At 40.9% G+C, this 26,673-nt stretch overlaps 3 protein-coding genes across 3 annotated transcripts in view; 1 reads left to right on the plus strand and 2 right to left on the minus strand.

Annotated features, from left to right (window-relative positions):
- LOC135467584 (uncharacterized) overlaps positions 1 to 607 on the minus strand; it is a 28,120-nt gene extending 27,513 nt beyond the window's left edge. The window contains exon 1 of the mRNA XM_064745357.1: positions 534 to 607. Within this exon, the coding sequence (XP_064601427.1) occupies positions 534 to 577 (44 nt within the window). The 5' untranslated portion in view covers positions 578 to 607. The remainder of the gene's footprint in view (positions 1 to 533) is intronic.
- A 34-nt stretch (positions 608 to 641) lies between these two features.
- On the plus strand, positions 642 to 6,507 carry LOC135467948 (protein D1-like). The gene is made up of 4 exons (XM_064745892.1): positions 642 to 972; positions 2,525 to 2,623; positions 4,079 to 4,157; positions 5,568 to 6,507. Exons 1-4 carry the CDS (start codon positions 757 to 759, stop codon positions 5,774 to 5,776), a joined length of 603 nt encoding a protein of 200 aa, XP_064601962.1. The 5' UTR covers positions 642 to 756; the 3' UTR covers positions 5,777 to 6,507.
- A 1,112-nt stretch (positions 6,508 to 7,619) lies between these two features.
- LOC135467965 (probable chitinase 10) lies at positions 7,620 to 26,246 on the minus strand. Its single transcript, XM_064745923.1, has 14 exons — positions 26,168 to 26,246; positions 25,927 to 26,009; positions 17,812 to 18,221; positions 17,402 to 17,526; positions 16,717 to 16,846; positions 16,016 to 16,201; positions 14,602 to 14,724; positions 13,383 to 13,581; positions 12,524 to 12,975; positions 12,191 to 12,315; positions 11,325 to 11,442; positions 10,373 to 10,558; positions 9,868 to 9,987; positions 7,620 to 9,397 (listed from the first exon to the last, which is right to left on the minus strand). Exons 2-14 carry the CDS (start codon positions 26,000 to 26,002, stop codon positions 9,023 to 9,025), a joined length of 2,625 nt encoding a protein of 874 aa, XP_064601993.1. The 5' UTR covers positions 26,003 to 26,009; positions 26,168 to 26,246; the 3' UTR covers positions 7,620 to 9,022.
- Positions 26,247 to 26,673: the final 427 nt, after the last annotated feature.

Below are 26,673 nucleotides of genomic sequence, written 5' to 3' on the forward strand. Positions count from 1 at the left end.
ATGTCGCGGATCTAGCATTACACGGGAGCTGGGTGCTAATTGTCACTCAACAGCCTATGTTTTAACCTAGAGGCAGCATGCTTGCTACATTAAATATCTGTTTCATTGAAATTTCATAGACCATAGTCCTCGAATGGGTGCCAATTTGATCACGGCTGCTCTGTTGTGGCGAGTGTAGGCCTACCTCGAAATGCGAGTGTCGCTTACACGCCCTATAACCACCCACCCGTAATTCTGGGAACTAGTTGAATGTTGTAGATTGTTTTGGAAGCCTTGCGATTATCGACCTCAAGCGCCTCTCGACTGACTTCTTAGTCAGCATGTGAAAGTTTAGGTTGGTGAAGTTTTGGCCTCATATCTTTTCTATAGGGGCCTGGTCAGAAGTAAGTTAGGCCTACATATGAACTGCACAAGAATAACTTGTCTTGTACAAACAAATATGATTTGTACACAATATATTTTAAATCGAACGTAGGCCTGCTCAGTGCATTACTATGCAGACTACAGCCAGAACACAAGCCCCGATCTGTTACCGTATTGTATTCATGGTGACCGAAAGGCCAGTGAAATCAGGCATAAGACACACGTGTCACAGGAGAACTATACCCAAACTGTCAGTCTATATCGACTATCCATTCTTAGGTCGTCTCTCCGTCACCTGAAGAAGGTAAACACACGACTGATTGGCACAGACAGGGGCACACCCGGAGTTGTTATGTACACGCGTCTGTGAGTGTTCCTGAACTGAACGTAACGATGATGATGTCTTCCTTGGCGGCTGCCTGCACCGTTAGCCTTATCCTGATGGCACTACCCAAAGCAACCATCTCAAACCCAGGCGCACCCTGTAACATAGGTAAACTGTCTTTTGCCATCGAGAGTGAGGACGTGTCTGAGGACTGTGGAGTAGAGCTAGTGCTAGAGAGCGTGCAGTCAATGCCAGTCTATCTCAGATACGACGATGCTGATCCGGTAATTATCTTGATCATATGTCGCATGTCATACGTAACTTGTTTATATAGCTGGTATCTGATATGTTTTGCTGGACTATATAGGTACCTCAGATGTTCTAAATGTTGGCCTATATATGTATCTCAGATATCTTGTTGGCCTTTAATTATTTATCTTATTTTATTGGTGTTCTACGCCGTACTCAAGAATATTTCACCTATACAACGACGGACAGCATTCTGGTGGGAGGAAATCTGACAGAGCCCGGGGGAAACCCAAGACCGTCAGCAGGTTGCTGGAAAACCTTAACTCACCGCGAACGCATTGGTGAGAGGCTCCTGGGTAATTGCACCGCGCCGGCACCCTTACCACCTTAGCCACAGATACCGCTGTTGGCCTTTATACATATCTCAAATGTCGTTTGCCTATATACATGTACTTATCTCAGATGTTCTGTTGGTCTATATATTTATCTTAGATGTTCGATTGGCATATATTGGCATCTCAGATGTTATGTGCATCAGTATAAGTATCTCACTTTTTATATTATCTTATATTTATATAAGCATATTTGACGAATTCTGTTGACATGTGAATTAGGGTATATCGGGTATATAGACAAACCGTTTTCTTCGTCTATATAAGCATCACAGATAACAATCCATGTGTGTGCAGATCGCAGTAGCTTTAATTGTCAATGCTGACGCATGGTCGATTTTAATATCATTGATTTCTAAGTTATACATGTAAGTAGGCCTATGCATATAGACACAGGGCAGTATGGTCACCTCATGGCGATACTTGTCAGACTGGGACAATGCAGATACAAAATAACGTTATGATACTGTGTTAGGCTAAGCTGGCCCGCGTGTGACGACATGACGTCTGCAGCTGTCGACAGAAGTGTGGCCATTTGTCGTACACGTCTTTGTCACAGGACCAATGTATCAACAATTGGGTGCATATTGACGAGTAGGTCTAACGGTATTATCTATCTATAAGCCTCCTCATTGTATAATAGGTTATCAGAAACTTTGTTTTGTAACGAAGGTAGTTATGACAAAGCAATGATAAAGACACAATGTATCATTTTGACAACTGGCCACACTAAATCCAAAAATCATTAAAGCTTAACGGGCTCCTTAAGTGCTTGTTTATAAGCCCCGATGACGTACAGGTTTTGAACAGGACGTTGCAGTTTTAAATAACATTGCATGCCCGTTATGAATTTTGCTCTTGGGTTAAACGAGAATTTTAATCATATTTATATTTTTTAAATATTCATAAATCCATATTTACACTCAAATAAACTTTACATAATTGCCAATGCAGTAGTAATGTGACATTTGAACTGGGTATATGATACTATTTATACAACTGGTTACCAGAAACAAATGCCTCCATGCATGTGTTATGTTGGGCATAATCTTAATTCTGTATACTTCATTTAGTGGATATATATTTTCAAACGAAAACTATGCACTTTCCCTGGTTTCTGCGTGTTATTGAACAATTACACTAGTGTATGGGTATCATATGTTCTCTATCATCACAAGTATCTCTTTCATTACAGTCAAAGAAGTACACGTTGTTAATGGTTGACCCAGATGCCGCAAGCAGCAAGGCACCCGAGAAGACTTACTTTCTACACTGGCTACTGGAACAAGTGCCGGTAAAGTTGCCCAATTTTGTCATGAACAATAACAATTACATGCCTGCAAAACATGGAAAACTATTTTTACAACATTAAAGCGCTATATGTATGTTTGTCAGCAGTGTTGGTGACTTAAGGTGATGTCTGATCTGGCCAAGTAGACATGATGACATACCATTGCCCATTGTAACTCTCTAGAAGGCTTGTCACATGGTAATGGCTACACATAGCTTCTAGTCAGTTTGGATTCGCATTTGATGCCAGAAAAAAACAGCTATTTTTGCTAAACGGCGTGATGCGCAATATAGATATATCGATGAACCAAAATCTGCATTGTGAGGGTTTCTCTTTCTCATTCTGCAGCAGTTAGTAATACATAAGCCGAAGCATTAAGGGCTCTAATCAGGCACTAGGATATTCTAACCAGACATTGGGAGGTTCTATCCAGGCATTAGGGGTTTTTAACCAGGCATCAAGAGGTTCTATCCAGGCATTAGGGGTTTCTAACCAGGCGTTAGGAGGTTGTATCCAGGCATTAGGGGTTTCTAACCAGGCATTAGGATATTCTATCCAGGCATTAGGAGTTTCTAACCAGGCATTAGGGGGCTCTATCCAGGCATCGGGGAGGCTCTATCCAGGTATCTATCCAGGCATTAAGAAGTTCTAACCAGACATTATGAGGCTCTATCCAGCCATGAGGAAGCTTTATCGTTCTATTCAGACAATAAGAAGTCCTAAGCAGGCATTATGAGGCTCCATCCAGGTATTATTGGGCTCTATCCAGGCATTAAAAAGTTCTAACCGGACATTAGGAGGCTCTTTCCAGGCAGTAGGAGGCTCTATCCAGGTATTAGGGGGCCATGTCCAGGCATTAAAGGCTCTGTCGAGGCATTAAAGGCTCTATCGAGGCTTTAAAGGTTCTTTCCAGGCATTAGGAGGTTGTATACAGGCACTTGGAGGTTATCTCCAGGCATGAGGAGGTTCTATCCAGGCACTAGGAGGTTCTATCCACGTACTAGGAGGTTCTATCCAGGTACTAGGAGGTTCTATCCAGGCAGCAAAGCCCGTTGGCTCTATTCAGGGATTGGCAGGTTCTATCCAGGCATGAGAATGTTCCATCCAGGCACTAGGAGGTTCTGTCCTGGCATTAGGAGGTTCTATCCAGGCATTAGGAGGTTCTAAGTATAAGGACTATCCCTCTGGTGCTTGACGGACATTTTGCCAGTGTATAACCAGCATGAGATTGTTACTGTGCACCATATATTCCGTAAATTCTATAATTTGTATTTTTTAACTGTATTCCAAGACCCACACCAGCGCAGTTAGATAAATGCACATATTATTATGACATAAACCTGAGGTAGATGCTTTTAAAGGTAAGTACCTTAGAAAATTTTTTCTAAATTTCAAGTATTATGATTGTTCTTTTATTTTCTCTACAAGTTTAACTGGGTAATTTTAATTCACTTGCAGGGCAAGGAACTGCAATCGGGAAAGTTTAAAAACAGCGAAGAAGACGAGCCTGTGGAAACAACATACGTGGAGAAAATAAGTAAGTAAATCACGCCACAGATAAATACTGCCCAGAGAGAATCAGTAAGTAAATCACGCCACAGATAAATACTGCTCAGAGAGAATCAGTAAGTAAATCACGCCACAGATAAATACTGCTCAGAGAGAATCAGTAAGTAAATCACGCCACAGATAAATACTGCTCAGAGAGAATCAGTAAGTAAATCATGCCACAGATAAACACTGCTCAGAGAGAATCAGTAAGTAAATCACGCCACAGATAAATACTGCTCAGAGAGAATCAGTAAGTAAATCACGCCACAGATAAATACTGCTCAGAGAGAATCAGTAAGTAAATCACGCCACAGATAAATACTGCTCAGAGAGAAAGAGTAAGTAAATCACGCCACAGATAAATACTGCTCAGAGAGAATCAGTAAGTAAATCACGCCACAGATAAATACTGCTCAGAGAGAATCAGTAAGTAAATCACGCCACAGATAAATACTGCTCAGAGAGAATCAGTAAGTAAATCGTGCCACAGATAAATACTGCTCAGAGAAAAAGAGTAAGTAAAACACGCCACAGATAAATACTGCTCAGAGAGAATCAGTAAGTAAATCATGCCACAGATAAATACTGCTCAGAGAGAATCAGTAAGTAAATCATGCCACAGATAAATACTGCTCAGAGAGAATCAGTAAGTAAATCATGCCACAGATAAATACTGCTCAGAGACAATCAGTAAGTAAATCACGCCACAGATGAATACTGCTCGGAGAGAATCAGTAAGTAAATCATGCCACAGATGAATACTGCTCAGAGAGAATCAGTAAGTAAATCACGCCACAGATAAATACTGCTCGGAGAGAATCAGTAAGTAAATCATGCCACAGATGAATACTGCTCAGAGAGAATCAGTAAGTAAATCACGCCACAGATAAATACTGCTCAGAGAGAATCAGTAAGTAAATCACGCCACAGATAAATACTGCTCAGAGAGAATCAGTAAGTAAATCACGCCACAGATAAATACTGCTCAGAGAGAATCAGTAAGTAAATCATGCCACAGATAAATACTGCTCAGAGAGAATCAGTAAGTAAATCACGCCACAGATAAATACTGCTCAGAGAGAATCAGTAAGTAAATCATGCCACAGATAAATACTGCTCAGAGAGAATCAGTAAGTAAATCACGAAACAAGTAATAGAGGATAGACTGTTCAGGGAGGAAGTAAGTCGTGCTACGGGTAATATTGCTTCGAGAGAAAAAGTAACTAGATCTTTGCCAAAAAATAAATATTGCTTAGAGAGGATAAGTAAGTAAATCATGCTACATGTTTCATACGACGAAGTTCAGTTTCTGGGATGTAACTATCGTAAAAACCTCCATGTGTCACCCTGCCCTTAATCCCCAATGCCCAAATGCTCAATTTTCTATTTTCCTTAGGTTATATGCCTCCTAATCCGCCAGCAGGCTCTGGTCCTCACAGGTACCAGTTTTACCTGTACGAGCAGTCTGTCCCGACACTGAACGGCATCCCTGGCAAAACTCGCGGCGGCTTTGATATGGAGGATTTTGTCTCCATCAATTCGCTTGGATCACCCGTGGCAGCCTTCGAGTTCGTAGCGGAGAATCTCTCAAGCGGAGACCTCTAAAGTGTTGGTGTTATGTCACTATTATCTCGGGAACTGCTCTGGAGTGTTAGTTTCAGTCCAGAGTAATTACCAATAAAATAAAGTTACAGAGAAATAAAGCAAATTAAGAACTAAAATGGGCGTGGGATACATTAAAGTGGTGAGATGAACTTGTACAAGAACTACCTGTATGTAATACTATACATGTAATCTTGGCATGAGGAAGAGGCAATGCTAAGTACATTTATGATGATAGAACATTTAATTTAACAATCCGGAATGTTTTGCAGTGGTTGGATAAGCGTATTATTACAATAAGAAATGCTACGCAATTTTGATATGCGATAAATTGAAATAGATGTTGGCATCGGGAAATACAGAAACCGTCATCATATATTGGGAACAAATTAGCTGTATGATATTAGGTATGTTGTTGTGAGGAATGGAATAGAGAATGCGGGATGGGGGATAATAAATGAAATGTAGACTACAGTGTTGTACCTGACAGCTGTTAGCTCTGTGTAGAAAAATTCAAATGAGAACTCCACAATGAATTATAAACTTCTGATTAACTATAAAATCGACGGTGAAGTTATATGTGTAATGTATGATCTATAGGTTTAAAATTCTGTTCTACGGACATCCCCGGGAGATTGAGATTTCTGTTACTGTAAGAGGATTTTTGCAAATTAGATCGACGAGCAATCACATCGATTATGTGTCTTCGTTTTATTGATTATGAAAATGAACAAAATGGCATAACAGAACTTTGTCCGGTTTTCCACATTTTTAATTTGCGTATTTCTGATTGTCTTTTTGAAAACCGCCCAGTAAGAAGCCTATAGTATATTGTCAAGTTGCTGACAACTAAGTGATGGATGGAAGTCTCCCAGACTGCTGTCTGAAGACTTGTATTATGGAAGATGATATCGGACATGCGTGTGTAACTTTCATTGTAGATTTTAGCCCAAGCAGAAATTATTGGCAATACTGGCAAGGAAGACGCCCATATGTCGCTGGCAGGGCGAACCTCATAGTGACGAATGGCTGGGGTAAAAGCGAATTTTGACTGATTGTATAATATTTCACTTAAATACGACGAAGTTCAGTTTCTGGGATGGGGAAACCAGAGTGTCCAGTTTATACCATGCACTGGTCGTATACAAGTAACTCATGAAGTCCACCCAACCAAGCATTGCAATGGTCGTTTACAATTAACTCATGAAGTCCACCTATGACCCAGGAGTCTCTCACCAATGCGGTCGCTGTGAGTTCAAGTCCAGTTCATGCTGGCTTTCTCTCCGGCCGTATGTGGGAAGGTATGTCAGCTACCTGCGGATGGTCGTGGGTTTCCCCCGGGTTCTGCCCGGTTTCCACCCACCATAATGCTGGCCGCCGTCATATAAGTGAAATATTCTTGAGTACGGCGTAAAACACCAATCAAAAAAAAAAAAGTCCACCTATGCACGCAATGCACCGATTTTGACCTCCAGAGGGAGTTCAACGTGTAGGCCTATGCCTATCACGTGATCTCCGAAGAATTCCATATACGAAGTATGAGCGTTGCCCACAGCTTATCAACAACAAAACAAAATGAATCCTGGTTAATGAATCCATGCAGAATATCCTCTGTCGGAGGTTGAACTGAAGCAACACCCGCTGAATAGGCACCTTGTGCTCGTGGTTTGTTCGAAAAGTTTGGACTAGACTTTCCTACGGGACAACGTAAATCAGCAAGGACATGTATCATCACAGAAACAAAGATGCGATGTCTCCGTCCAGATAAACCATTCATCTAGATTGTACCGTGATGTCTAAGAACCATTTCTTTCTGTAAGTAATGAATAAAGTCTCAGTTGGTGCAAATCAAATATTTATTTGAAGACACATGCCTATACGGGTAAATATAAATCAACAGGTGGGTTAATTAAAATTACGATTTCACGTGACCAGCACGTGATGAATGGCATGTGAACGACCATGCCATCCTGAACATGATCGGTGAGATTTTCCAGGGAATACAATTTATACGAAAAACAAATCACAAATATTGATGTCGAGAATGGGTCGTACCTACGATGAGATAACAGTAAATTTAGGGTATTGGAACTTAGGTGGTTACTTAGCATATTGACATCAAAATAATACAATGCCTTTGAACATTGCCGGACGGTTTCAGTGGCACAGGGGTTAGAGCGTCCGCCTCGAAGCCGGGAGACCTGCAATCAAAGCCGGGTCGGGTCATACCAAAGACTTTAAAAATGGCACCTGTTGCTGCTTCGCTTGGCACTCAGCACTGGTAAGCTAGAGCAAGGAAACAGTACTGGTTTGCCCGGTGTCAGCATAACGAGGCTTTGTGAGGTGTCATGCCTGGTGTTTCCACATCATGCTTCAGTGGGGGCAGGACTTTGGATTGGCCGACTCGCATCGTCATTTGACTGAACAATTGCTCAGTACGACGTAAAACCCAAACGTACACACATGCATACATTCGAACACCGATGTGACGGTTACAAAGCAGGACATCGGTACACATTTCTTCACGTCACAGAATCAGGGATTTCTTAAGAGACTAACAATCAAGGTTAGATTGTTCTCCAATCAGTAAAGCAGCGCCCAGCATTTCAACAGTTACATTGTGATCCGATGTATGTTTGAAACATAGATTTAAAGAGACTGACCAAAATAGGATTCACAAATATACACGCATGTGTGCTGGAAATTGTATGTTATCACTTGTTCAGCGTTTGTTTCTGGAAAACTGAAAAACTGGCTCTTTGTTTTTCAAGCTCCATATCATTTATAATAAAACAATCGATGTCCGGACACATTTATATCATGGAAATGATGCATATTGATCGATGTTAATGAAATAACTCACTATGTAGGTAATAAGTGCGCTCAAACCTTTGAGATACGACTGCCTCATGTGGCAAAACACTATGACTAGCATGTAGGCGTAGCTTAATTAATCTGACTCTGGAAAATATTAAAGAAAACTTTTACCATCTCAGTTAACAATGGCGCTTTCTAGAATTCTGTCATGAACTCGCAACAGTAGCACTATTCAGCAAAACAAAACTGACTTTTTAATGGCGTCTCCCACAGATGCTATTCTTTATCCTAATGAATAATTAAACGTTGTATTCTAACGGTATCCTCATCGTGCGACTTTTAATTCATTAGGCTAGCTATTCTTTTACAATTTGGCACAAAGCTGAATAAAAAACACATATACACATCATTTTCTGACAAAAATCATATTTTCTACCTATTGAAATATAACATTTGGAAAAGAACCAAAACTATGAGAGACGTTATAGATAGTGAAATGTTATTGGCTCCGTCCCGGACGATTATGAGTCTCTTGCTGGGCTTTGGTGTTTTTGGTTTCTCTGGTGTGGTGATAGGTTTCAGTTCTGGGGGTGGAGTTCTGATGGGAGCCTCAGTTACTCCTGGTGACGCTTCATTAGTAGGAGAGGTCTGCCCACCAAAGCAGCTGACCAGACGGCCTTTGGCCGTCTGGTAGGCGGTGGTTAACATTGGAAACGGGCCGCAGTTACAATGTCTTCCCGTGAAGTCGTCGTAGTCTAGCGACCAGAATGAGAACCCAGCGAGACCTTTGGATTTTAGCCACTTCACCTGAAGTTACACAAACACATACGTGATTAAGGGGATGACTATAGTATGGAGGCTCTTCGCAAGAATAAACATTACACCCGCATGGGGGTTAAGAAAATATAATTAGTATAGTAACCACTAAGGTAAATTTACACTATTCATTTAAGGATCCACTCTTTATTTTTGCCGAATATTTTTTCTTCAGGGTTTTCTCCAGACAAGGCCTTAATGGGAGTTTGATCCGAAATTACATTACTGCATATAGTATCGTCAGTACGTGGGAGGTATACGCTACCGTTTCGATACATGACATGGAATTAAAAATCAGCTTATAAAGCTAGGCAACCAAATGGCGATATTATATGATTCAAATAATCAAGATCAAAAGAGTAAAATATCAGGCCAACCCGAAAACATGCAAACCAGACGCACAAACGGCGCACATGTATGAAATTAAGACAGGCACTACGATTAATGAATGAGAAATCTACCTTTTCAATAATGCTCTTCCCATTCTCGTAGCTGACCCAAATGTCATTGAAGTGGGCATAGGCTGCCACTTGTTCAGAACTGAACGATTCCTCAGCACCTCTGTTTATAAAATCACAAATCTGAGGAAAGAAAAAACAGCAAATATAAATATATTTCGTGTACTTAACTAGGATAACATAGTATTTCAGTTTTAGAGTTCGTTTCTCATGGTTATGTTATATAATGTTTAACACTTGGAGACTTTGCCAGGATATCTGTCAGCTTCTTGGGGATAATGTTAACCACTGTTCAGTTTCGATACATGACATGCTATACCTAATTTTGGTATGATATTGCGTTTGTTAATTGAAGCCCCCGCCATCTACTTCACCTGACCACCACTACCTATACCCGTCTCATTAAACTGATTGGAGACGTTTTGTCACAGAACGTCAATGAACGCAGTTGCTACAGAGTTCTGACGATTTGTGCATTGCGTGTGGACGTTGAGGTGTTTGGTCGTACCTCATATTGTACCATGATTCCCTTCTCGCCAAGTATCGTACTGGTTACATTCTGGTCGATGAACGCTGATCCTGGTGCAGTCTGTTGGTTGGACTCCAGACGAAAGCTTCGCCCCATACCCGTCAACCCTAATAAAAGCTTCTCCGGAGGCGCTCCACCGTTAATCCATTGTTCTACTGACCATTCCTAAGAAACACAGAGTTTTCGTCAATGGTCAAATAAAATCAGGCCTACTCATGTCAAACAAGCAGGTAAATCTCTTGATTTTCCAATACAAGTAGAATATATGTCGGGATCTATCAGATATATTAATATTAGAAATGGCCACTTAAGAGAAAAGCGTTTCAGCTTTTCCAACTATGAACAGGTGAAAAACAAAAATGAGGTAAACATCGTCAAAAAGTTCATAGAAAACTGTACCTAACAAAATGTGTACTAATGTTTTAAGCCTTGTCATGCAGAAAATTACAGATAATTGTCCAGATTGTATATTGATGGGATTTACGGAGCTTATTTTGGTATAATAATTTTTGCAACAGATCATCGATTTTGTTAGTGTAATCTTCATATAAAATCAGATACGCTGTTTTATAGGATTAGTTATGTTTAATATTACCAGATGTCACAAAACTGCAGAGGGGAAATATTTCCCATACCTGAGCATGTCATACAGTAGGAACATTTAACTGCAATATTTTCGGTAATAAAAATTAATAAAGAGTCTTAAAAAGATCACAAGGCCTCCAAATGTTTAGATGCAGTTAATTCTCCATGGTTTACCCCCCACCCCTTTAGTTTAGGAATGGAGACAACAAACAGGCTCATCTTCCTTTCACACTACATATGCTTTATCCTCTCTGAATATCACTAATTTACAAGCTCCAGGGTATTCAAAAGACGACGTTATCATCTGAAGAAAACTCAGACTGGTAAGTAACGGTTGTTGACTGACCTGATTCAGCTGTGAAGTCGCCGCGTCGTTTCTCGAATTCCGCAGTGGAGACACGAAGTAAGTCCTGTTATCTTTACGCTGGTACGTATACGCCAAAACGTTTAGGAAGTCTACATGTCTGCTCAACAAAATGGATGAAAAAAATTTTTTTATGACATGACTTAATTCTCGTAGACATCAGAAACGTCAGTTCCAGGAGCATCAACAGAATTAGACCTATAAATATATATCTAATGTTTCTAGATTAAACGTTTTTTTTTAATATGTAGTAAACCGGTGATAAATTGCTGTTTTTTTCCTGACCTCCCATAGAGCACACTATACATATCCACGCTCCTTGAAAGTCTCCAGTTCTGGCCAAGTCAGTTTTTAATTCGCAAGTTCATTATGCATTCGACACACTTTAGGTCAGGAGTGGAGATCAACTACTATTTACCTTATTATAATGCAAATTATAGCTGTGAAAAATGATGAATTCTGCATTCAAAGAACTTCTGCATGTAAGCAAATTGAAATTATTTTGAGCAGATATATGTATCCTCTATATATCGTTTTTATATATGTGGTTACCTCTGTGTGAGGGACCAAATAATGTAATAACAAATAATGTAGTAACAAATAATGTAATAACAAACAACATGTAATTGAGAATTCTCCACATTAATAAATCATTTATCGATATCGATTTCAAAAATGGTGGTGTTTATCGAAATCGATAAACACCTGATACCAATAAATATTTATCGATATCGATATGCTGATTTTCCACTGAATGTACACCTTTCCTGTACAGGTATGGCGAAGAGTGTAACTCCACGAATTACAATGGCAAAGGCCAAGTCAGAAGACTTGGACAGAAAACTTACTTAGATATCTCCCTGATCTCGTAGCTATCATTGATCTGCGGATTCTCAGCTGATACAGAGGCAGTAAGGGTTGTCTTGACGCCATTGTTCTCTGCCCCGTACTTGTCAAACTCTTCTCTCATTGCCTTCAAAACGAAGAAAACACTTCGTTAATTCTGCAGGTATAAGGCAATAATTCACCAGTCGGTCTTGGTGCTTTCGCACCCTGAGAGCTTTATAACACGAAATGCAATAACGCTAACTTTACCAACAGCAGTTTACCTTGTGAAAAAGTAAATCGTTAAAAATGTTTGAACACTAGAACTTCGCATTAACACTGAAGCTATCACTCACCTGCAGTAGAAGAGTGAACTGATTCCGGAAATTCCCTGGGTAAATCCACACTATGTCTACACCATCAAAACCCCAGGTATCCAGGTATTCGATGATATTACGTGCGAAGCGTCTCCTGCTGGTGTCGTCTTTGGAGACAATCTGAAAGGCCTTGGTCCCTGCTGTGGATCCGCCGACAGACAGCAGGGTTCTGAGGGACGGGTTATAACGTTTGATCGAGTTAAACTTCTCCATCAATCCTGCGTCAGCCGGAGCATCCGACTTACTCTCCTCGTTAGGGTATAAAGGCAATACCGAGTAGCTGACCTCATCGATGAAGGCGAATGCATAGACCAGGTGAGTACATGTGTCAGGGTTGACATCACTCAGTGTAAACAAGCCATCCCCCGCATTCCGTAAAGTTGACCAATTCGCGAAGTAACACATCCTCTTGTATCTATCAGCGTTTTCAGCTGTAACAAAAATCCGTGAGTTTGAGTTATTCATACATACATTCATTCAGTAGCTATTCTTCCACAATTTATCACTTTTCATTGATACTGATAACATATGATCTGGAATTATTCCGAAGTAATACATGTTTCTCTAATTATCTGCGTAAAATACTTCAAACCGTAGTATTAAGATTTTAATACACCCATCTATCCAATGATTATCGTCACACAGCATTTTCAGCAGTCTTAATCAGATCATGACAACAGTAACCATTAGTAATATAAGTGCCCGGGGACAGTAGATAGAGAATAAAGACAGGAGAGGTTTACTAAACAAAAAGCATCACTCAGAAAACAGACTTCCTGTTAAAATTAACAGATTATTTTTCAAGGGTAGATACAGCCTAAAGGCAATCGTGTATTACCTGGTTTAGGTAGTTCCAGAAACGGTTCGTAAGGTCTCAGAGGACCCGATGGAATTAACCGTGTGTTCCCCGCCACAGTATTTTTCACAGCTTTTATCAAAGGGAATGTTCCCAATCCGCAATGGTTGCCGCTGACATCATCGTAGTCTAACGTCCAGAGCAACACACCACCAAGTCGCTCCTGAATGGCGTACTGAGTCTATCAGAGAATAGCAGTACAGAGATGATGATGATGGAGAAATTGTCTCAGTATGGTGGTTACCATATATTAAATGATACGACAGTTTGATTGGTGTCAGATGATCGGAGAAATGATAAGCTTAGATGCCCAATACAATAGGATATGTCGGCAGTGTCGGCCACCAGGCAATACTACTATGACGTACCCACAGTAGCACCTATCAGGCAATGTCAATATCATCATATGACGACGTCTCTGTTACAATCCAATGTCAGTATTATCATATGGCGACAGCCTCTGCTACCAGACCATAACAATATTATTATATGACGACAGTGTCTGCTACCAGACAATATCAGTGTTGTCATATTCCGAGAGTCGTACGTACCATGCATTGTCGATATTATCATACGGCCACAGTCGCACCTAAAAGGCAATGCCGATATTATCGTATGACGACAGTCGCACCTAGCAGGCAATGACGATATAGTATATGACGACAGCCTCTGATACCAGCCATGTCAATATCATCACATGGCGACAGTCTCTCCTACCAGACATTGTCAGGTTTATCACATGACGACAGTCTCTGCTACTAGGCAATGTCGATATTATCATAACAAAACGGGCTTTTCTATCAGGCAAGGTGGATGTTGTCACACTGTCATTGTGGATATTGTTTAACTATACTCCGTCATTATCAGAAATGCTTCGTGGGTATGAATGATCAACAAAATAACAAACTATAATTATAACTGTCGGAAAATAAATGAGTTTGATTTTGATGTTAGACACAGAAACAATGACAATACCGGGTAGACAGACTTTCGGCCTGGTATGAGGATTATAGGTCTACGCCGGGGGAAGACACCGTCTTCAGGGGAAGTGCTCGTTTGTTAGAGTCTTCTTGTATACACTGGGTAATCATTCACTATGTCACAAGGCATATTTTTGTGTCTAATCACAGCTTTGATGCTGATTGCAATCATCTCTAAAAAAAAATATCGCTTGTATTTCAGTTAACGTCACTTAGTATACCTTGGTGTGGAAAGCTTTAGGGCCGTCGTAGCCGATCCAAAAGTCAATCGTGTACACAAAGGACGATTTCTGCTTCTCGTCGAACATATAACGGGCTCTGTTCTCCGTGATGAAGTCACACACCTGTAAACAAAATTTACATGTTTGAGACAATTTTCACAAACAGCCAGCTATAACCAGCTATATGTATCCAACTCACCAATTTTAGAGACGTACATTTCAGACAATGTTGTCAGTTGTGATTTGTTTGTTACTTTGTTTGCTTCAATTTACGTAATTGTAGTGTAAAATCGTTTAAAGCATTATTTCATTCGTATCATGAGAGTATCTGGTTGTACATGTAGCAGGCCGCTACAAATACCGACATGTTTGGGGCTGCCTCACTGGAACAATGTGCTGAAGGCTCCAGATAAGACGTGGTTATTTTAGTGATTTTCGCACTAAGATTTAAAGATGTTCCCTGCAACACTTCGTGTTTCGTCTGTTGTGATGAAGCATGACAGAAAACTACTTTCTCTGGCTGGCCTTAATAGTATGTGGGGATTCCCTATCTGTAGAAATATCCGAATCCACAGGTTACACAAATAACCTCTCCTCACTGTGACAAAAATACCCGACTCTAAAGGGCGTCACACAAATAACCTGTCTTCATTGTGACAAAAATACCCGACTCTACATGACCCACCCAAATAACCTTATTATTACACAATACACGACTCTACAGGGCGTCACACAAATAACCTATCCTCATTGTTACACAATAACCGACTCTACAGGGCGTCACACAGATAACCTGAACTCATTATTACACAATACCCGACTCTACAGCGCGTCACACAAATAACCTGTCATCATTATTACACAATACCCGATTCCACAGGGCGTCACACAAACAACCTATCCTCATTGCTACACAACACCCGAATCCACAGGGCGTCACACAAATAACCTGTCATCATTGTTATGCAATATTCGATTCCACCGGGCATCACACAAATAACCTGTCCTCACTGTTACACAACATCCGATTCCACAGGGCGTCATACAGATAACCGGTCCTCATTATGATACAATAACCGACTCCACAGGACCTACGCAAATAACCTGTCTTCATTATTACACAATACCCCCACTTCACAGGGCGTCACACAAATAACCTGTCCTCATTGTTTGACAATAACCGACTCCACATCGCGTCACACAAATTACCTGTCCTCAATGCGACACAATACCCGACTTGATGTAACCAGTGTTTGCCTAATCCTCACCTAACCAGCACAAGCCCATTTTCATGTTCAACAATATCACTAAGTCAATCATTGATATTGCATAAGCATCCATATTTATATACAAGAATGATCGATGTTTCTATGTTAATTTCTCCCGCTCCCCGCCTCATCCCACCCGAATTTACCTCCGGGTACATCCGGAACTCCTCCTCTTCTAACACGGGCCCCTTCCTGGCGGACCTCTCTATGGGTGCCCCTACACCATGCTGGGTCCTGTCCGTCAGCTGGTATGCCCGTCCGTACGAGGCAAGGCCCAGAATGATCTTAGATCGACTGGCACCTTTCTGGATGTACCGTTTGACAGCCCAGTCCTGCCAAAATAATAGCAAGTTTTAAGTTAAAAAGCGGAAGCAACTGAAGAGTGAAAATAATAATAATAGTTAATTTAATGTGACAGTGGGAAGTAATTGCACAAGGAAAATAACCATAAGTAATATTAACATGACAGGACTAAGCGTTTTCACATTAAAATTATAATAATAACGATAACCAACTTTAATAGGATAAACGATCATGTTGGAATTGTTTCACTGTCATCACGGCTTTAGTTGCTCTCTTTAATACGTTCGTCTATTTGTATTTAATCTTTTTTCAGTAGAAATAAAAAGCGGAGGCAAGTACTGATGTTTTGGTGCTTTTTAAACCACGGATTTGATTAACTGTTGACTGATTGATCGATTGCTGGATGGTTGCTGACTGGCTGGACTTTCACTGATTGGCTGATAGCTCCATGGTTGCTGACTGGCTGGACTTTCACTGATTGACTGATAGCTCCATGGTTGCATGCTGATTGACTGAACATTGGCTGAATTTTTGATATACGTACCGCATTATATTGCTCACTATTCTCTATTCTTGGATTGAAGGTACGGGCAAACAGTGGGGTATTGAACGCCGCCACTCCATGCCAACTTCCGTGGAAGTCATATGCCATAACATTAAAGAAATCCAGGGCGCTGAAAATTAAGCATTATAGCATTTACATTTCTTCAAGTAACTGCATACCTTCCCGAGCCTAAAATAACACGAGTAGTAATTGATTACGCAGTGCAAAGGCTGTGGTGTGTCGTGAAGTCATGATATAATACGTCTTTACAGACAGACGTGCTTAATATGTGCGGCGGTATAGTACGTTTTACTGACAGTGGTACTTCATGCGTGTAATGTGTATAGCGTGTAGAAATACGTCTTTATTGACAGAGGTGCTTTTCGCCAGGGAAATGTGCTCGACAATGCTTGGAACGGTATCACCAGGGGCCATTCTGGGCTTAAATGCAAAACTGTCTTTTTTACAAACAGAATATTTGGAACCGGATGCTCAAACTTGGTTAAATCCCTACCTGAAAGCGGCCCCAGTACTACACTTTTGTACAGTCTGTCAAGAGCGTAGGATTTCACTAAGCCACAGAGAGTGAGTCTTTCCAAGAATACTAGATACTGGGTTTTCAACTTGTCCCACTGACAGTCATCTGATGGTATTACACATGCTCTGCTTCTGATCAATCACTCACTTGTTCAAAGCCGGGATGTCATAGATGGTGTCTATCTTCTTACTGGCTACCGAGACTGCGGCAGTTAGCAGTAGTCGTTTTTTCCCCACAGGGACTATTTCCTCATCAAACGCTTTCCTCAGAGCCTATAGCGGAACAGAACAACAAGCACATATAACGTTTGCTACGTTCCCAACGTTTTTTGAGTGGTATTATGACTGACATGCATTTTATAAATACGGAAATACGTATTTAGGTATCCTTTAGGATACCGGTACGCAATATTACACGATTTCCCCTGGTTGGTAAGACTATACATGTGCACTGCACTGATATACATAAGGTTGACATCATACCAAGATGGAATTTGTAGCAATATAGTTTTATGTCCACTTTCAGCATTTAAATTGCAAATATGTAAATGCTTATACCTTCATAAAAAGTGTGAAGCTGGTCCCATTTGTCGGATATTCCCAGTCAATGTCAACGCCATCGAAACCTTTCTCTCTGCAGAATAAGACGGTGTTCTGAGCGAACTGGACACGGGATGAGTCATTGGCTGCGGGTTTCAGGAAAGCCTCCGGTCCTTTAGAAGCGCCCCCCAATGAGATCAGGGTTATCAGTTCTGGGTTCTCCGTTTTCAAGTTGTTAATTTCTCTGACAGACCGAGGAGCCGCTGGGTACGCGTCCTCTTCCAGACCTATCGTCAACCCAGGGGCCACGATACCAAAGGCGTAGATCAGGTGACTGCAGAGGTTGGGGTCAATTTTGCTGGGTTTCAGGCCGTAATCCCCTGGGCGCCCCTGTGACCAGACTGTCCAGTAGCACAGTGTGTTGAAGCCTGCGGAAACAGGAGTTCTATCAGGTATGTCACTATCCAGAGAATGAATGAATGAATGATTATGGCTTAACGCCACATCGGCAATATTTCAGCCATATCGTGGCGAGAACAAGGTGAAAACGCGAGACGGTTAAGGTTTTCGACATGATAATATGAACATCAAAAGTAAAACAAAAAGTGCAGACATGTTTAAAATCGCATAGAAGAAAAATAAGAGTTAAAACTCGAAAACCAGGATTATATTCTATATGTATATAACTGTTTATCTTTAAATATTTATGACAATTAAAATTTATATTTTATGATATAGGCCAATGACCGTCAACTAATTTATGACAACATCGCCAGCGATGCTGTCAAATAAATCATATATAGATTTGACTGTGTAGAATCTTTGCCGAACATGGGCAAAGTCTACACAGTCAACCAGAATATGTTTGATGCCATATTGAGCATCACATCCAACACACTCGGGAGCACTGCTCCCATCTAAGATGAAATTGTGTGTTAGACGAGAATGTCCAATACGGCATCTCGTTAAAACGACTTGGTCTCTACATGCAGTTTATTATGGACCTGCAAGTTCCATTCACCCTGCCAAAGGCAACGAATATATTTAAGAATATTCGACTTCATGTCAGTATAAGGGATTTTTATCTTAGATATGGGCTTATTTAGGGCAGCTTTCGCCTCCATGTCTGCGACTGTGTTTCCATGAATACCAATGTGACTTGGTATCCAGCAGAATATAATATCTTTACCTCTTCTAATTAGTTTCCTATGTATAGCTAAAATTCGAAGGATCAAGGGATTTTTAAATTTATTATTCTGTATTGCCAATAAGCAAGACAACGAGTCAGTGCATATCATTGCCCTCTGGGCACACCCAGAAGAAACATATGATAAGGCCAGGGGTATAGCTCTGACCTCCGCAGAGAATATTGAAGAAGAGGATGGAAGACGAAAGGAACGAGGCCCGCTGCTCCATAACAGCCGCAGTCGCAACCCTGTCCCCATCCTTCGACCCGTCAGTATATATAAATTTATAATCCATATAATTAGCTTTTATTTCAGCAAAACCTTGCTGAATTATAAGAGGATTTATATTCGATTTATTACATTTACGTAGATCAAATATTAGTTTAGGTTGTGGGAGAAGCCATGGAGGAGACTCCGGAAAAGACACCGGAGCTATATCTTCCAGCTTGATGTTAGCTCCCACAATATGGTCCCGTATACGAAGACCGAACGAAGGGATCTTGTTAGGACATTTAGTATATTTGTCTACATACAATGGATTGAAAACACAGTCGTAGGCAGGGTTTGTTGGATGAGCTTTAAGCTTTGTAGCATATTGAAGGCTAAGTTTTATACGTCGGTTATATAAAGAAGGTTCATTTGCCTCCACGTATAAACTTTCTACTGGTGAGGTTCAGTAAGGCTGAGCCTCAAACCTTGGTGATGAACAGGATCCAATATTTTAATGTACGACTTCCTAGCGGAACCGTAAATGATGGATCCATAGTCCAATTTAGACCTCACCAGAGAACGATATATTTTAAGTAAAACTGATCGGTCAGCACCCCAATCGGTGCTAGACACGACCTTAATTATATCGAGAGCCTTTGTACATTTAGCTTTAAGCATTTTAATATGACGTATAAAAGATAGTTTACTATCAAATATTATACCTAAAAATTTTGTTTCTCCAACAATTTTAACCTGTTCACCATAAAAATTAAGCTCAGGGTCAAGATGAAGTTTCCGTTTATTACAAAAATGCATACCGACGGTTTTAGACCTTGAAAATCTAAAACCGTTTTCACTTCCCCATTTCTCGATCTTATTGAGACAAAGCTGCAACTGACGTTCGATATTGTTCATATTCTTAGTTTGGTAGCATATATGGAAATCATCCACGTATAAAGAACCCTCTGTGCCAGATGTTAATGTTTTTGCTAGGCTATTTATTTTTATACTAAACAGAGTTGGTGATAGAATGCTGCCTTGGGGTACACCCATTTCCTGCTCATAAGAGTCAGAAAGAGTGGAACCCACCAGTACCTTAAACTGACGATCAGATAAAAATTCGGATATAAATATAGGTAAGCGACCTTTTAGACCCATATTCGCGAGATCTTTTAAAATACCATATTTCCATGTGGTGTCGTAGGCCTTTTCAAGGTCAAAAAATATGGACACCACATGTTCATTATTAATGAAGCCATCGCGAATAAAGGTTTCGAATCGAACAAGGTGATCCATGGTAGATCTACCTTGCCGAAAACCGCATTGAATATTAGATAAAAGCTTGTTGGTTTCAAGAAACCAAACAAGTCTATCATTAATCATCCGTTCCATAGTCTTACAGACACAGCTGGTAAGAGCTATGGGACGGTAATTATTTGGACCAGTATGATCCTTTTCCGGTTTGGGAACCGGAATAATACACGCCTCCCTCCATGATGGAGGAAAATTGCCAGTTATCCAAATATCATTAAGCAAGTCCAGGAGAGTCTCCAGTGGCTCAGGTGGTATATGGTTCAGAAACTTATAATATACATTATCAGGACCACAAGCAGTATCGTGGGCCTTTTTTAATGCAGTTTTAAGTTCCTCGATATTAAAAGGATGATTATAATCTTCTAAATTCTTAGAAGAAAAGGGCAATTTAATTTTCTCCTTCTGGTTTTTAATACGTTGAAATTCTTTAGAATAATTCTCAGAAGAAGATTTGTTTGAAATTGTTTCAGCTAGTTTATTTGCTATATCGGGTGGAGAAGTTAATATATTATCTCCATCTTTTAAATGCTGAACTTTTGCTTTATTATTTTTGCCCTTAAGTTTCTGAACCATGTTCCAGACCTTACGCATGGGTGTTTTTGACGTAATGCCTGAAACAAAGTTCCGCCAACAAGATCGTCTCTTGGGCTTGAGTAATCGACGAGCCTAAGCTCTAAAAATACGAACCTGGTTTAAGTTATTATCAGTAGGACATATATTAAAATTCCGCTCGGCCTTTTTGCGGTCTTTAATGACTTTGCGACAGTCCTTATCATACCAGGGTTTGCTTTTGGATTGTGGATTTGTCGAGGTTTTAGGGATAGTTCTATCGGCAGCTCGTAATACAAGCTCGTTAAATTTTAATATAGGATCATTTGTTGCATTGAGAGTCTCTGGAGAGATATCAGCCTCGCAGAACATCTCAAATGCGATCCAATCTGCTTGATCGAATTTCCACCTAGCTACACGTTCTAAAGAATTAGAAGTGATATGCTCTAGGATAATAGGAAAATGGTCACTACCACAAAGATCGTCATGCACCTTCCAAGAAAAATGTGGGAGAAGTGATGGATCCGTGATAGTGAGATCGATAGCAGAATAAGTGCCATTACCCGGATGTAAATAGGTATTAGAACCATCATTGAAATAACACAGTTCTTCCTTACATAAGAAGTCTTCGACTATCTTGCCCTTATTATTTATGTTATTACTGCCCCATAGAGGGTTATGGGAATTAAAATCTAAACGGTTTAGGTAATTGTTCAGTAAGATTATGTAACTGAGAAGCTGACAAAGAAGTGTTCGGAGGTATATACATCGAACATAATGTGACTGTTTCATATAATGAAACACGAACGGCCACAGCCTGAAGCTCTGTATGCAGAGCAACAGGGCTGTGGATAATACTGTTATTTATGAATATCGAGGAGCCGCCTGCAGCTCGCTCTTCTTCATTTGAATAAGTACTATATAATGAATAATTTTTAAGGGCTACTGTGTCTTTGTCAGATGTCTTCAGGTGAGTTTCCTGAAGACACAGGGCTACTGGATTTAAAGATTGAACTAGCTGTGTTATTTCAATAAAATTTACCTTAAGACCTCGACAATTCCATTGCATAATTTTATCATATATCGCCATTATGGAGGAAGACGTATTGGGGATTTATGTCTTGACCGAGGACGACCCTTTTTGGGAGATCTACTAGGAGACCTCCCAGGTGCAGATGATGTATCCATCAGGTCTGCACATGAAGTTGAAGGATCGACATCCTCCAACGATCCAAACTTATTATAAGTTTGGATTGGGTCCCTAGTGGCCTTAGAGGGACGCTCCAGGGGGCCACTAGATTTATCCTTTTTATGATTTTTCTCAGATTTATTTTTGTCACCCGTTGTTTTCTGTGAAGAAGGTTTATTAAATTTAGATTTATTATCACATGATGCGTTGTCAGATAAAGAAAGTGCTGGATACTCAGGTAAAGTATTAGGTATTTTAGATGGGTTGATATCAGTCTGAGATGATGAGCTGGCTGTCTTATTTATGGGTTTCGTGACGAGTTTCTGTGGCTGTTCTTTGCCAATGGGCCAAGTAAAAGTCGTTTGGACCCCCACAGAAACAGTGGTTTTCCTGACAACATTGGCAAATGTAGATGTTGTAAGGCCATTCGTGACAGAGACCATACGCTTCGCTTCCTGATAGGATATATTATTTTTACATTTTAAGGTTATAATTTCTTTTTCTTTTTTGAAAAGAGGGCAGTCCTTGGAAGAGGCCATGTGGGCTCCACTACAATTGAAACATTTTATTGTTTTTGTGCAGTCAAATCCCTCGTGTCCTGCTTCCGCACATCTAAAGCAAACCAGTGTGTTGCGGCATTGACTCCTGCCATGGCCAAACCGCTGGCAGGAGAAACACCGGGTGGGGTTAGGTATAAACAACTCCACCCTCACACTATATGGCCCGATAAATATAGATGACGGAAGGGAAGGTCTGTTAAAAGTTATCATATGAGTGTTCGTTTTTATCAGGTTTCCATCTCTTTTAATTATGAAGCGTTTGACCTTAATCACTCCTTGATGTTTTCGTTCTTCAGTTATTTCTTGCTCTGTCATTTCAGTAAGGTCCTGGTCTCTGTCACGAATTATGCCATGACAGCAGTTTAATGTATATATTATGTGGAGAAACAGAAACCGGCTGCTCTCCTATATTTTGAATTTTTAATAAATTTATATATTGCTGTTTTCTGGAAACTTCCAACAAAATGTTCCCAGATTTCATTTTTTTGACTTGTTTCAGAGTTCCAGCATAACTTTCTAATGTTTTTTTAAGTACAAATGGATTTATTTTCATTTTGCCTTCATTTTTATTAGAAATTACTAAGAAGGTAGGAAAATAAGTATTTTCTCTTTCAATATCTAATGGAACTTCATTTTTTCTTTTCTTAGAAACGACTGTTGTAATTTCAGAAGAAGCCATGTTATATTTTATTTAATTTCACCCTGCGTGTCTCCCGCCCGCCACGGAGTGCCAACAAGGGCGAATCTACCTCTGCGGATGACCAGCAGAGAATAAAAACAGGGAATCCACGCAAGGTATACTCGAACAGATTGAGATTATACCAAAAGGTTAAAAATTCAATCTACTCGATTGACCCATTAGCCACCGCCTTCTACATTGACCCCAAAGGAAGTGCTTCTGAAGAAGAGCCAACTTGACATCTCGGTAAGACAAAGAATAACAAACGGGATCAAGTGTAGGGCTAGACATGACCAGCCGATTGATCGGACCGGGCCCATGCGACCTCCCGTCTCTCTCCAAGTAAGGGCCAAAGTGACGTGTTGGGCGTGAGGATCTCGCAAGACCAACACACCCTCAGCCACCAGGATCCCGTCTTCGGAGACTACGGGTCGCAACCCACGGCAAACAGGTCGCTTCCCGGTTGCCTCTCACACAACCGCGAAGATGTGAGCCTATTATATTCACCGGGCTCACACAGGAGAGCTCTAGGTCAGTCGTCTTTTACGACAAGCTTGCCCAGAGGGCTGAGGTCCTATTCTTATCACCCCGGAAACCCCACGGGGGCACTATCCAGAGAGAAGTATGCCACAACATTATATGGTTACGGTAGTTCTCGTGTCTGTACTTCACGTCCATTATGCATGGAGGCATACACGATGTCACTAAAGTGGAGACTTCGTGAGCTGACATCATTCGCCAGAGAAAAGTTTTCATAGGAAGTTTAGTAGAAAGTAGATGTAGACTGATCTGTTTTCTAGAGGGCATGGCACCTAAAGTTATTCCAGCGTTCACCGAACAGACCGGAGCGGATAAGGGACATGATGTCCTCATATCCGGATGTTGTCTGGCTGGAATAAGATATGTAAGGATAGTAAGACAGCGCTTTGCATGTACATGGATTGTAAAACAGCGCCTTGTGTGTGAGTGGATAGTATTTATTTGTTTATTTGATTGGTGTTTTACGCCGTATTCAAGAATATTTCACTTATACGACAGCGGCCAACATTATGGTGGGAGGAAACCGAGCAGAGCCCGGGGAAAACCCACGACCATCCGCAGGTTGCTGACAGACCTTCCCCGTACGGCCGGAGAGGAAGCAAGCATGAGCTGGACTTGAACTCACAGCGACCGCATTGGGCGTGGATAGTAAGACAGCGCCTTGTGTGTACGTGGATAGTAAGACAGCGCCTTGTATGTACATGGATAGTAAGACAGCGCCTTGTATGTACATGGATAGTAAGACAGCGCCTTGTGTGTACATGGATAGTAAGACAGCGCCTTGTGTGTACGTGGATAGTAAGATAGCGCCTTGTGTGTACGTGGATAGTAAGACAGCGCCTTGTGTGTACGTGGATAGTAAGACAGCGCCTTGTGTGTACATGGATAGTAAGACAGCGCCTTGTGTGTACGTGGATAGTAAGACAGCGCCTTGTGTGTACATGGATAGTAAGATAGCGCCTTGTGTATACGTGGATAGTAAGACAGCGCCTTGTGTGTACGTGGATAGTAAGATAGCGCCTTGTGTGTACGTGGATAGTAAGACAGCGCCTTGTGTGTACGTGGATAGTAAGATAGCGCCTTGTGTGTACGTGGATAGTAAGACAGCGCCTTGTATGTACATGGATAGTAAGACAGCGCCTTGTGTGTACGTGGATAGTAAGACAGCGCCTTGTGTGTACGTGGATAATAAGACAGCGCCTTGTGTGTACGTGGATAGTAAGACAGTGCCTTGTGTGTACGTGGATAGTAAGACAGCGCCTTGTGTGTACATGGATAGTAAGACAGTGCCTCGTGTGTACGTGGATAGTAAGACAGCGCCTTGTATGTACATGGATAGTAAGATAGCGCCTTGTATGTAAGTGGATAGTAAGACAGCGCCTTGTGTGTACATGGATAGTAAGACAGCGCCTTGTGTGTACGTGGATAGTAAGATAGCGCCTTGTATTTACGTGGATAGTAAGATAGCGCCTTGTGTGTACGTGGATAGTCAGATAGCGCCTTGTTGACATTACAAATATTTGAAGTGTTCGAATGCCTAGTAATTAGGCTTATTATATAGGCATGAAACAATGGGGATATTATATACTGCAGTGATGGGCTAGCATTTCCAGATGGTTAAAGCACTTGATCGTTGCAACTGTCACTCCATGGACCAATGAAGCTGCGTGTTCGAATCCAGCTCTCGCTGCTCTGTCTGCAGTTTTAAGTAAGACGTTTGTCCTGTATTTGGGAAACTACATTTCGATATCCTCCAATCATAAATGTGACCACTGTGTATGCATCAACAGTTCTGGAGAATGTAGTGAAACACAAGTGACAGGAGTAAATACAAGCCAAACTTTAATTTCACTGTTGTTTAGAGTATAGCGTCAGGTATGGCAGTGCCCAGACGTTAGTACTTACCTTGGACATACACGGAGATCGTCACCAGTCCAGTTATAACCCAAGCCAGACGGGGATAAGCCGGCTGGACGTTCATAGTGAATCTGAAACAATTGTGACATGGAATTAGTCAAGGTTAAGAAAAATGGTTACATGATTACGTGACACAAGGGATCATCTACCTGTATAACCTGGATCTACAGGTAGGAATGAGCCTGTTTAGCGCACGCAGCACATAGAGATAAAGTTTATTCAAACTCACATTGACAGGAACGTTGATTTATGTGGGTTGATACACGGGTGGTTGGTTGGCTGATGAAGACTTAGGAAGAGTTTTTCTTGAGACTATATAGAGTCAAAACATGCATATGTCACAACTACTTTTACCCAGTGTGTCGTACACATTGTATAGCTCTAAGATCAGTTATCTACAGACAGTTACAAGTATCCTACTGGAAGTTAACAAACGATGGTACAGTTTATTTATGGCATTTCTGTAGACCTTGTAGCTCATGTAGACATAAACTCTGGGGAGCCTAGTTCCTTGAATCAATATTTGAACCCCTGACAAAGCAGCTAGGTGTGGTAAGTTTGGCCCTCACATCAGACGGACGTGAACATATGTACAACTATGACACATCAGACGAGTGTATTATACGGATTAAGGCGCTCATTGGTGCACGTCCTGATGAGTTCTGTTTGGAAAGCGGGTAAAATGACCCAGGGAACTTTAGAGTAGGCAGTATGGGATGTTCGTTAGGGTAAAAT

The sequence above is a fragment of the Liolophura sinensis genome, chromosome 6 (genome assembly GCF_032854445.1).
Source record: "Liolophura sinensis isolate JHLJ2023 chromosome 6, CUHK_Ljap_v2, whole genome shotgun sequence".
Classification (NCBI taxonomy): domain Eukaryota; kingdom Metazoa; phylum Mollusca; class Polyplacophora; order Chitonida; family Chitonidae; genus Liolophura; species Liolophura sinensis.

What these genes read in the sequence shown, in the direction of transcription:
- LOC135467948 (XM_064745892.1), top strand. Translation starts at nt 757, where the DNA reads ATGATGATGTCTTCCTTGGCGGCTGCCTGCACCGTTAGCCTTATCCTG. An exon ending in GATACGACGATGCTGATCCG is followed by an intron (nt 973 to 2,524) that starts GTAATTATCTTG and finishes CTTTCATTACAG; the next exon opens with TCAAAGAAGTACACGTTGTT. An exon ending in GGCTACTGGAACAAGTGCCG is followed by an intron (nt 2,624 to 4,078) that starts GTAAAGTTGCCC and finishes ATTCACTTGCAG; the next exon opens with GGCAAGGAACTGCAATCGGG.
- LOC135467965 (XM_064745923.1), bottom strand. Translation starts at nt 26,002, where the DNA reads ATGAACGTCCAGCCGGCTTATCCCCGTCTGGCTTGGGTTATAACTGGA. An exon ending in GACATCCCGGCTTTGAACAA is followed by an intron (nt 16,847 to 17,401) that starts GTGAGTGATTGA and finishes CTTAATTTTCAG; the next exon opens with CGCCCTGGATTTCTTTAATG. An exon ending in GAGATCAGGGAGATATCTAA is followed by an intron (nt 11,443 to 12,190) that starts GTAAGTTTTCTG and finishes TTTGTTGAGCAG; the next exon opens with ACATGTAGACTTCCTAAACG.